Genomic DNA, 12,952 nt, shown 5'->3' with positions numbered 1-12,952 from the left:
GCACAACTAAATGTTGTCTGTCCATAGCATTCACAGTCTTCGATGCATTTCATGGCCTTCCTCTTGGCCAGACACAGACAGAAAATCAAGTATCATTTATCTATGTTTAACATGTCTTACCACTGACATTTTTTGATATTGTAATGCACCTCAGTAGTCAGTGCCCCTAAACAACTTCTGAATAAATTTATTAAAATTGTGCTTAAAACCCATACAACAGAAGGGGGAGAAGAAAATGAGACACAGTTTAGTGAAATCTTTCGAATAAAAAGATCTGTAAGACATTCTTTCCCCCAGAACTGTCTTTTATCATTCTTCAGTTTCCTCTAAGATCCTCAGCATATTTCTCACCTGTATTACTTCAGGTTTCTCAGCATCTGAAGACCAGTCCACCTGCTTGCGCTGAAATAAGAGCTGAGTCTTGACAGTGGTCTGTCTTTCTTTCAAAGGGTAATTTTCTTTTGTGATTCTTGCAATCTTTGCTTTCAGTTTCTGACCTTCTCTATTGAAAGTTCTATTACTTTTCTAACTAAGCTTCAAATTAACAGAACTTTTTCTTTATTTTCTTGTTTATGTATCAGTTTCATTACTGCTGTCACACAGGTCTGGGGACAGAGCTAATTAACAGCTGCATCTCCAATGTTGCAAACACAATTGTACTACATTCTCCCCTAGAATACAATTATGTAATTCCTGTTGACAATGCTCTGAGAGCCATTTTCATATGGCACTAAGAATGGCAATGGCTTATAGAAGACAACATTTGATTATTAGTATTACATAGCCATTTCCAATTTGGTAGAAAGCAGCATTGCAAAAATAAAAATAGAGAAATGCGAGGAACACAAAACCAAGCAGTTTGTCCCATTTACAGTGGGCAGTTTCAGAGGGCAAAATTGATCCACTGTGTTTCTATTTATCCATCCTTTGGTCAAGATGGCATAAAATACTAAGCACAATTCAAATTGTTATCTAGTAAATACCATCTTACCCATTTTCAATACATTTGGCTTATCCTGATTTAAAACAGGTATATATTTACTTTCCTTACTCCTTGCTTCAGAGCAAGCACTGAACTTATTTCACGTAAGTGAAAGATGTATTAGTTTGGCCTGGAAAGCCAATGGTTGAGAAGCCAGCAGTCATGTCCACTGCCCTTCCAGGGACAGAGCTGTCAAGCTGTCAATCTAAACAAAAACAAAGAACAGTAAAAATTTAAGGTCAAACACTGTCTTATAAATGTTCTTCTGGTTCCACTGGCAATTATCCCTCTGTAACTGAGGAAAGATTGTAGGTGTTTTTTTAAAGGAAAAAGGCTGCCACCTATTTGTCATTTATTTTCTCTTTATGTTACAGCTTTGCCATTGGAAATAAAGGCCGTATCATCTGCAGTTGGCTTTCTCTACACTATAATTTTTCTGCACAAGAATTTGACCAACTGAATGCTGCTTTTGCTGTGTAAGCATCAGATGCAAGACTTGCAATATGCATGTTAGTCAGTGCTCATTATTCAGTGAACTTGTGGGCAGTGTTGCTGCCAGTTAAACACTACTGTTGCATGCTAGAGAAATCATCTCCCTACCTGCTATAGGGTTTGGAACTATTAATATCAGACTACAGAGTTTCAAAAATTGACTGCTATAAGGTGAAAATTTTGTAAACCATCACCCAAGAAAAGTAAGCTCACAGTTCAAAAAATAACAGTTAATTTATATGAGAAGAATAGTTTTCATTATTTTTTTCTCCTAAACATAAACACCAGAGACACCAGACACCTCCTCAGCAAACCATGCATCACCCTGCCTACATTTTTAAATGTCTTTTTCTTAGATTACAGACATTTTCATAGGACTTTTAAGAGAATTTCCAATTAAACAGGCCACTTAGGCTTGAGTACTAATTTTTTCTAACACCACCATTGAAAACCATCTTCCACTCCACCCAAGAACATAACTACTTACCTTACAATTGAGCTGCTTTCATCCCTGTCACTCTATTATTTTTTAAGGTTCTTAGACAAAACTGTTAAGACGATAATACAATAATCAGGAATCTATCCATACACATGACAGAGAAGATGGATTAATCACAGCAGAAAGGAAACGTAATTTTGTGTTACAGGTTTCAAATTTTGGTCTTTCTCATCGTTTCTTTTTGAATGATAAATTTGCTCTTCTTGCTAAGGTATTTCTCCTGATTGATGACAGTGTTTGCTTATTGCCTTGATTAAAAATAAATAAATAAGCAAATCAACTTTGTCATCATGTCCTTACTGCTCATGTGCAGTCCCTTTCACCTATGTGCTATACTTGCAACATTGTTCGATCTTTATCCTAAATCTGGATCTCCAGCATTAAGAAGTGTATGGCAGGACTATATTAAGTATATTCCTATGATAATAATCATCAAGGCATCCTAAGAAGTAGGATTTAACCTCAAAACTTCTTTGTACTTGTCTTTGCACTTCAGCTCTGGTTCTCAGTACATTCAGACAAAGCTAATTCATCACAAACATTACAGAGATACAGTGTGTTTTATGTGTACTGGACACCTACAGGTACGTAGTCTTTAATTTTTGTCTGCTCTTCTTTTCAAACCAAGGATGTATAGAACTCCTGGAATTAAGACATAATATTTATCTTTTCAGCTTTCAAAACAAATGCAAAACAATTGAGCCTCTTTTTTGGCACCTCATACCCATCCTTCAACGCAGTGATAGAAGTTGTACAGTAGCATTCATAACAGAAAAGCTTTCAAAGACCACCCACCCACTGCCATATAAATAGTACAGTCACTTATTCAGGACATTATCCTTTGCCTATCATTCCAGTGTCAAGCATGCAAATTCAAATATGCATTTTTTTTTTTTCCTTTTCCTTTTTGTTCACTTTTTTTTTTTTTTTTTTTGCCAATAATCAGAATGTTTAATTAATTAATTGATTGATTGATTTACCTACCAAGCAATTATTTTGAGGGAAGAATACTGGAACTTTGTTCCATTGCAAATGATACGTTGCCTGTCATCCAAGTAGACCTGTTCTGAAAAGCATGGCCCTGACAGTCTGTCATGCCTTATGTTACTCTTTCATGTCTTCTGCAAAAACAGACAATTTCAGCAGCTATAAAAATGATTTTAGAGGTTTCAGTATACCTTAGATATAGATACGGTTGACTCACAGAACAGTAAGAGAACATGTACGTGCTTTGCAAACTTTCACTGCCATGCCTGTTGCACCTAACATTTCCCAGTTTACGTGTTTCCTATATTGCCTTGATGCATTTTGAACTCCAAAGCACTATTATGTAAAGTATAACACTGTGAAATATGAAGCAGATCAAATTCTCTCTGTTGGACATCAATTTAACCAGCCCAGAAAACTGTTCTTTTGCCTTCAATTTGTGCCTTCTACAACTACAGAAGAAAAAGATTATTATTCTACAGCCAGTTTATTAGAGATACAACTATGAAAACATAAAGCAGTTTCAGATATTAACTCAGAATTAGACAGTTCATTTCTTCTGCAATAATGCAGAAGACATAAACCAACCCACTAATCTCTTTACGGGAAGACTGATTCAACTACAGTTCACCTCTTAACACTTTGTAAATGGCCTCAGCAGCATTAACTCAGATAGTCTGTAGCCAGTAAGAAAACAGTTCACCCTACTCACATGGTACTGTGCGGAGGTAGAGATTGTCTCTTATGATCTGCTGGAGCTCATGGTCTACCGAACCTTTCTGGAACCGTAAATTGAGGTAGTGACGAAGGTCCTTATCAACAATGCCTCCTGTCAAGGAAGAGAAAAATGAAAGCATGATTTAAAAATATATTGCCTTAATGGAAGCAATGAATCACTTGCAAAGTCTCAGTAACTCATTTTCCTTCATGTTTCTGTCAAGACAGATGACAGAAGCACAAAGCCTTCCAGTTAAGGTATGCAGTTGATATAATACTACTTAGTATTGATGACAGTGTAAAGGTAAAAACAGTTAATGACAACTGACTAAAGTTGTTCAGAAAATACAGTCAAGATGTCATTTTATTTTATTTTTTTTCCTGCACAAACTGGTAACATTATTATTACTATGTAAGTACATGCATATATATCTTTATATTACATTATCAGGTATATTGTTCCTTGTGACCATGGAACAATTTCCTACCGATTTATTATACAAAAAACACTTCATTCAAAATGTCTTGGCAATGTTCAGTGTTTTTTGTCCAAGTGCAGCCAGAACAAAATGCAGCTAAACTAATTGTTAGCTGCAATTAATGACCATGAAAATATAATAAAATCCTTTGTGTTATTCCTTTCTAGTAGTGCTCACACCTGAAAAAGAGACTATAGCAAACAATAGTACATATTTTATTTTCATCAACGAAAAAAGTCATTACTAATACAATATTTTAGCATGATACTGCAAATATACATGGAAAACAAAATTGAGATAAAGAACCCTGTATTTACTACTCTTAACATATGTCTAGAACAAAACAACTTAAAGTATTGTTCAGCTAATGACGAGTGTAGCTTGTTCTACTATCAAAGATACAAAAGTATCTAATCCAACATGATTCATAGACGTTTCCTGATAGAATCCCTCTTCATTTCCTTTACCGTGGAGTATGGATCATGTTTATAATTACAGGGGAAAAATCTACAAATGACTGTATTTCTTCCCCCTCTGCAATACAGACATAAGAAAAGTATAGAAAATCTTTACAGCACTGCATTCTGACATATATTGCCAAGATGAGAAATTGCAATCAGATTGATCTCTAACTTGTTGCTTCATAAATTTAACCTTAAAATACCTTTTGGAAATGGCATTTGCTATTGAAGCAGCTGCCAAAAGTCTGATCGACTTGGTCTCTGTAAAGATTTTCCATAAAAAGGAACAAAAAACATTCCCACCTAATTATTTGAAAGTCACTTCAGAGTACAAAGGCTAATAAATTAAAATACATTTCTTCTTATGGCTACTCCTATTTATCTCTCAATTACAAATCTGTAATCTCATTATTGCTGCTCCTTTGTCAACAACTTCAAAACCTTTTGCTCTAGGTTTATGAAAAAGCTTATAAATAATTTCTGTCCTCTTTAGCTCAAGGCAAAAGAAGCAGACTTCAATTAAAAATAATAATAATTAAAAAAAAAAAAAAGATTAAAAAAAAGCCCAAACGCCCACACTCATAACAAACATGAAGTAATACCTGTGTGCCCAGTTCCCAGGTCCTGAGAACCTCTTTACAGATCTGTTTATCTGGGATCCAGATTTAGCCACTTAGTGCACTACTTTGGTACCACTAATCTTTTTTCTAGTAATGGTCTCTGTTTGCATACCAGACCATCCTTACTTATACTATGTTTTTTTTGTTGTTTTTTTTGTTTTGTTTTGTTTTGTTTTGTTTTGTTTTTTAAAGATTTCAGTGGAGGCGAATACTAGAGGAATCTGCTGATATATACTCTACTCCTGATTGGATTTTGCTGTCCTTTCTGATCAGCTGCAGAGAATAAAGGTCCTGCAGCTCTTGCTCTTCTTGCTGTAATATACAGAACATGCCCAGTGATGCACATGCTTTGTGGCAGCCTGAGAAAATGCCAGCTCAAGAACAACAGCTGCAACCTGCCCAATGACATAAACCTGAATCATTCAACTTATGACATAAGTAAGTTTAGAAGCCTACACATATTTCTGACCCTCAAAGTTAGTTTTTTGTTTTGTTTCAAACACAGTAATTTACCTGACCATGTCATTCCAAACTGGAGAATAATAAGGTATATTAATAAGAGTACTTACAAGAGGAGGTGTGTACAGCCTTCTATTTGTTACAGATTTAGATAGGAAAAATTTTAGCAAGCATAAGATGCATCGAATTATAGAATGGTTTGGATTGGAAGGGACCTTTAAGCTCATCTAGTTCCAACTCCCTGCTATGGGCAGGGCCACCTCCCTCTAGACCAGGTTGCTCACAGCCCCATCCAGCCTGGCCTTTCAATGCTTCCAGGGAGGGGGCATTCACAGCCTCACTGGGCAACCTGTTCCAGTGTCTCACCACTCTCACAGTAAAGAATTTCTTCCTAATATCTAGACTAAATCCACACTCTTCCAGTTTAAAAGCATTTTCCCTCATCCCATCACCACTTGCCCTTATAAAAAGTCCCTCCCCAGCTTTCCGGTAGGCCCACTTCAGGTACTGGAAGGCTGCCCTAATGTCTCCTTGGAGCTTTCTCTTCTCTGAGCCGAAGAGCCCCAGCTCTCTCAGCCTGTCCTAATAGGGGAGGTGCTCCAGCCCTCTGAAGATCTGCGGATTGCATAGGAGAAAAAAAAGGAACTTAACAGCTTTCTAAAATAAGTGAAACATACTTTTTTTTTTTTTTTTTTTTTTCCTTAATATCCGAGTATATACTGTAACATGAGCAAAGTCTATTTTAAAAAGCAGTCAGATGAACTATAGACAGCATCTGTACTGTCAACAGATTCCCTTCTTTAAAAGTCATTCCATTTTCTGACCTTACTGGCATTTTTCAGTTCTTTGGGCATAAGCTACCTTTTTGTTGTATCTGGTATTACAATGAATTTTATAGACTGGAAAGTGTTAAAAATAAAACCATTCCACAGTCCAGAACAGCAGATGCAATACTTTTAATTCATTCCTCAGTTGTCACTTTATTGATTTCCCCCCCTAGAAACCTTTGTGCTTTACCAGATGCTTGTCAGAAGCATACTTGATTTGGCTCCAGATGTGCTTTCTAGATATTTATAATGCTTGACAGGAGCATTTGAGCAGCCTGATCCTTTTAAAGTACAAGTAGAAGAAAGCCTAACAACTGCAGTTTGGGGCCCTAAGCAGCTGCAGTGATTCACAAGGATGCAAAATAGCCATGATTTAACAGCAGTGAAATAGATTTGAAAATAGACAACTTAGAAATCAAGAATAACACAAGAGGAGGAATAATGGAACTGCGTCCTTGAAAATGTTGAAACAAAAGATTGAAAATGTTATCAGTTGGTTTACTTCCACAGCGGAAAAAAAAAGGAAATTTAAGGACACTGTCAAAAAGCAATCAGTAGCAGTTTTACAGAAAGTAACAGCACATCTATACCTTGTGGTACAATGTAATCCAGGTAGACAAGTGTCTGGTACCCAGGACTGACTGGATTTCTGGAAAATCTGGCCTTCCGTTACCTTTCCTTTTTGTAGTCTATTTAAAATCATTAAGGTGTTCCAAATTCCTGATATGCACCTAAGCCTGTAGCTTCCTCATATTCCCTGAAGAACACAGCAGTGCACCTCAAAAGGCTTAGAGGCTGCCTGTGCCTGTAGCACTGCACCACCAGCCCCAAGGCAGCTCAACAGAGCTCAGAAACAATGAGCTCACAAAGGCCACATCCTGCTCACTGTACATGGCAGTGAAAGGAAGAGTCCTGTTGCATGTCAAGGGTGTTACACAGCACAAGTTTTCAAAACCCAGCCCACAGACCATAATTAAAAATGTTCCTTGGGCACTGTCACAGGAGGAGGCTGACAACTCCATGATGGAACATTCAAAAGCTTCTTGTGTGGCTTTTTTTTTTTTTTTTTTTTTTTTTTTTTTTTCTCCACTAGAGGCTTCAGTTTCATTTCACTCCAATGAATCCCATTACTTTGGTAGCTGGGAAATAAACATTTCCAGCGATGGCCTCCTTCAGAGAAGGGGTTAGGGAAAGGGTCTGCAGCAGAGGGCAGAGGGCACGGAACAGGCTGCCCAGAGCAGAGATCACAGTACCAAGCCTGTTGGAGTACAAGAAGTGCTTGTACTTGCTCTCAGATAATGGGTTTGAAGTCTAGGTGGTCCTGTGTGAAGGCAGGAGCTGGGCTCAGTGATTCTCATGGTTCTGTAAATATTCCTGGCTTCAAAAATATATGATTAAGCAAACTCCAAAGTCTAGATTTGGAACTATAAATGTCCTGTGTCTGATAATAACAAAGGAAGTAATTTTGTACACATACCTTGTCGAAACAGTTTATACCAAAAGATTATGGGCATTCTATCTCCCTTATATTGTCTTACTTCACAAAACCAAGTGTTTTCAACAAGCTCCCATTTCAGATTGCAAACACACAACAAATGCCTTCAGCCAGGTCAAATGCTCTGGCTGAGCAGCCTTTTACCATATTCAGCATGACTATCTGACTTGAGAGTCTCACCCCAAATATTTGTTCAGGTGCTATAGAGGAGCTTTGTATTTCTAAGACGATGTGCCCTCATGGACATTTGACAAGATATTTTTTCTGTTCCTCTTCAGTAGAAGACTTTCCATTTAGTGCATGCCGGAATAATTTTTCTTTCATTATTCACAGATGATCCAACTGACCTCTCAACCATTAGTCCAAATTATTCACTAATTATCATTAGCCCAGAATGGTTTCTTTATCCATTAGCCCAAACACATTATTTGAAACAGACATTGAGAATATCTGGTTTATTAGTTCTTTTATCTCCTGTTGAGAGGAAGTAAGCCTTTTGTTCATGAAAGTAGCTAGACTTCATTACTTATTTATTTTTGTGAAAGACTATCATGACTATCATAAATAAAAGGCTGTGTATGCAGCTTAATTACTCATTTCTGGTTTTTTGTTTGTTTTTTTAATTTTTTTAAAAATGGACCAGTAAGAATTAGTGAATAACTGAATATTGTCATGTAAGATTTCTGTCACTCATCCATTCAGAAACTCTATACCCGAATACATGTCAGAATGAAAAGATGATAGAGATTTTTGTAAGACCTAATCTGGGCTGATCTGTTGTTTTGTTCTACAGACCCACACAGCTTTTGACTGGTAAATGAACAAAAAACAGCAAAGCACTTACTGTTTTATTTGGAAGAGCAAAGCTTAAGCAGCAGTGAGGGACTGGCAGTACATATCTGTGAGAAATTCTGTGTCAGCCAGAGCTCTAAAACATGACTGTCTATGAAGGCCCCTCATTGCAAGTTCCCTATGGTAACTGAAAATATTTTAAACAAAAGAATTATCACAACTATCCAGATATTTTTTCCCCAGATGGTCCTTTCAGGACAAGTGTAATATTCTCCCCAGACAGCTACGCTTAACTCATAACTAAGTTCTTGAATGAAACATAAGATATATCTACCAGGTATTGTTATCGATAGCTGAATGATATTTTATTACAATAAGCTTCAAATAAAATTCATTAAAAATCATTAATTAAAGGAGAGTTGATTTTTAACATAATTGATATGAACACTTAAGCAGAAGTTCTCATGAACTGACTAATAAAGATGTCATTTATTTAACATTTCAGAACTAGTATGAAATTACTGGCTTTAATTTTCTATTTTATTTATTTATTTATTACCTACTAGCAGTAACAAAAAATAAAATATTTTTAAGACAGTATGAAAATTCCTGAGTAATAACAAGATATGGGTAGGATTTTATAAGGACTGGTTATTAAAACACAACCCATAACTAAACCTTTTACTTAAAGGAAACATATCTAGAGCTAAAAGGAGCTTTGACTTATCCTTGTATACTGGGCATATCCAACCCCAGAAGTTACTTTAGGTTTCCACATTAAATATATAATCAACATAACATATTCTTTAAAAAGTACAATTACTCTCATAAGTTATAAAAAGCATGTACTGCATTCTAGTTATCATCTGAAGACTGCACGTTATTATTTTTAAATCTTTTCTATCTCTGTATTAAACTCTGTGAGTCTTCTTTGAACTCCTGTCTTAAACCACTACCTTCAGCCAAATCTGAAATCAAAAGTCTTATCTTGAAAGTCTCAAAATGTGATGGGTGAGCTACCTATCTTACTGTAGGCCATACAGTAAGATAAATTGTAACAGAAAACTATGTGGAAATCTTGAAGGAAAATTAAACACCTGAGGAAAAAAAAAAATAAAAATTAAATTATTTTATACTTAGAACCGCTCAAATAATTCAAACTTATAATATGCTTATGGAGATCTCGGTAAATTAAGAGAGTAAGGGTTTTGGTAAACAGTAGATCTTGGACCTCTTCTACATGCCATATATAATGAAAGACATCAATATTCAGTTCTCTAGGTGGAAATATCCTTCTCCTCTAATAAGACAAAAGAAGGTGATAACAGTGCCTATGCATAAGAGACAGACATTAGCAAGTTCTAACAGGCAATGAAGGAAAATCGACTAAACCCTTCCAAGAACCAGTGACAGCTTAAGAGGACTGCAGTCTCTATCCAGAGAAACACATTCCATCAGCTGCAAGCTCTTAAATAAGAGTGAGGAGTGAAGCCTGGACCTATCCCTTGCAGTCACTCAGGTGCATTGCTTGCACCTGAGCTTCCTGAGTTGGCCATGCCTTCTCACCTGGTGCTCAACCATTGGTTTAGGCTGTGACCCAGCAATTACACTGCAGCGTACTATTTGTAATCGTTCCTTCTCTTTCCGTGTATTTATTATACTAGTGTATTTTTATTGATATATTATATAGGGTATACATATGCACTGTGCCTATACACACTCTGACATTTCTATCCTTAGATGCCACCTTTTATTTCCTTCTCTAAGCATTCAAAATTTAGGGATTTAGAACTCAGGAGAATAGGGCCTATGGGATAAATTGCAGAGGGACGATACAGAATGTAGACTGTATTAATAATAGTACAAAATCTAGCCTAATACTGAATAATTACCTTCAGAACATTCTGTAAACTCAGAGTAAGTTTTGTTCCTCCTACTCTTCCTGGACGAGAAGACAGGCTGAGGTTTGTACACTCCCTGACCAGAGTGCACTCTCTGCTTTGCTGAGGATGGAGGCAGCTCACTGCCTGAGGACAACACATGTTCAGTTTTTTGCCATCTCACATCTACTCTGAGGCAGGTGCTACAAGGCAGTTTGTGATTAGACCAATGGACACCCTGCAGTAGCAACAAGGGGTTATCAGGAATAGAATTTTCCTTGGAATAATGTTGAAAACATACCCTGCATTGAATAATCTTCTTAGTTTTGCAGCTAAACTCAAGAATATGTTTGAAATATAAGACCCCAGTTTGCACTGTGCTTGTAGTGTAAGAATGATCTCCACGATTCTAAGAGACTGTGACCGCTGAGCTAAATGTATCTGTTTTGTATCTTTTGTATCTTGTTTCTGATTACTGAGCTACATCTCTTAATAAAATATTGGATCTCCAGACATGCCTTCTATTGTGAAATCAGCTGCAGCATATTTCACAGTCTGCTGACAGCATGTACCATTGACTTAAAGATAGGCACTCCCAAGTTAACCTCAGAGAACTGCCATTTAAGTAGTAAAACTGTTTTGTAGCTCTGGTGTTCAGAGGTACTTTGCTTTGGTCCCTGTAGTTAATTGACTGCTTAATGCAGTTATTGACTGCAGTCACTGGGAAAAGCATTATATTTGTCTGGTAAAATAAATTCAAGCTACATTTCACGAGAGGACAGTTTGGGGGCACTTTCAGAAGATAAACGTTTTTAGTTCTGTTTTAGTTGGTAGATGTATAAATAAAGTAAAAAAAAGTAAGAAAGCTGCTACTAAGGCTCTCTGGAAATGAACTGCCATATAATCTGTTTCGTGAAATTCACTAAGGCAGCACTTCCTCATTATGGAACAGAGCTATTTGTAGGTACCTCCAGTATATTGTTGATTTGAATGATAACTTATGCATAAACACTGATGATTGCTACTGCTACTGTTTTTGAAAACCACTGACTACGTGGTAAGGGATCATAGATTTACTTAAAAGTGAGAATCTCAAAAATGACACTCTCAGCTTGCACAGTCAGAGCCCAGGATACACATCTCATCTTGAAATTTGAACATATTAACAGAATTCTTCAAAGAGTCCTTACTTACTACCAGGCATTGAGATGCTCCCAGTCATAGAAAAAAATCTTTGTATTTAGACAAAGCGCACCACAGCAGGACTTGAATCTTGTTAAAGACACTGTTTGCTATGCAACCTAACTCCCAAATACAGCTCCCAAAGAAAAAGATAGAAAGCTCCCAGCTGACATCAACAAGAAAAGTTGCAACATGGAAATAAAACACCTTACAGATATTCTTCTAAAGACAAAACCCCTTGGAAAATTGATGGCCCAGAAAGCTGAAAACTCACTGAATAAGGTTAACCAGAGGCTGGTTGTAGCGTACTAAAAACATCTGAATAGAACTAAGAAGCTTGCTTTGAGCTTCGGGAAAACACTTTTATTTATTCTGGGCTGAATGCATTGCCAGGAAGCTGTTTTGGATTCTAGGAAAATCCACATTAGCCACTGATGTCCCATAGAAAAGTCAATGGAGGGAACATAAGAATTTTATCATTTAATCAAGCAGTATCAGAACATTCCCTTTTACGTGTATATATTTGGAAAAAAAATAAAAAATAAAAAAAAAATCTCCCCCAAAAAACACCCATGCTTCTCTATGTGTGTTGCTTACTTATAAGCTTATTAGAAACAAGCAGTTACAAATTGACTTCTCTGGAATAGCTGAAATGGGAAAGCATTAATCTCTGATATCTCTGATATCTAATAATGGTGATAAGTGGGCACATTCATTCTGGCTGGGAACAAATTATGTCTCATTGTGTCAGTTTAATTCTCTGTGCTGTAAGGGTGAGTCACCTAACACAGAAACCTCAGTGCCCCTCCTGTGGTCATCTGGTGGAAAAGCAACTTTATTGCTAAGAACACTCACAAAAAGAGCATATTCAGACATTTCTTCTCTGGACCAAACCACCTATATCATAATTGTACCCAGAGCCATCTCTGTTCTCCACATCCAAATTCTCTGCAGTTTTCTCTGGGCTCTGCCCTGAGCTACTTGCTCCTAAAAAATGGTGCTGAGAATGACATGGATAGATCATCAGTCTTACTTCATTAAGAATTTATTACTGGTTTCATTAGTTAAGCGAAATTAGAA

At 36.6% G+C, this 12,952-nt stretch overlaps 1 protein-coding gene across 5 annotated transcripts in view; it reads right to left on the bottom strand.

Annotated features, from left to right (window-relative positions):
* The window catches only part of MAGI2 (membrane associated guanylate kinase, WW and PDZ domain containing 2), a 694,208-nt gene that overhangs the window by 497,642 nt on the left and 183,614 nt on the right, over nt 1–12,952 (bottom strand). For all 5 annotated transcript variants that reach the window (XM_072333162.1, XM_072333185.1, XM_072333169.1 and 2 more), the window contains exon 2: nt 3,673–3,789. In XM_072333162.1, coding sequence (XP_072189263.1) covers nt 3,673–3,789 — 117 coding nt within the window. The remainder of the gene's footprint in view (nt 1–3,672; nt 3,790–12,952) is intronic.

The sequence above is a fragment of the Excalfactoria chinensis genome, chromosome 1 (assembly GCF_039878825.1).
Source record: "Excalfactoria chinensis isolate bCotChi1 chromosome 1, bCotChi1.hap2, whole genome shotgun sequence".
Classification (NCBI taxonomy): Eukaryota; Metazoa; Chordata; class Aves; order Galliformes; family Phasianidae; genus Excalfactoria; species Excalfactoria chinensis.
Note: the sequence above shows the minus strand (reverse complement) of the source record. Positions and strands in the feature narration are given on the sequence as shown.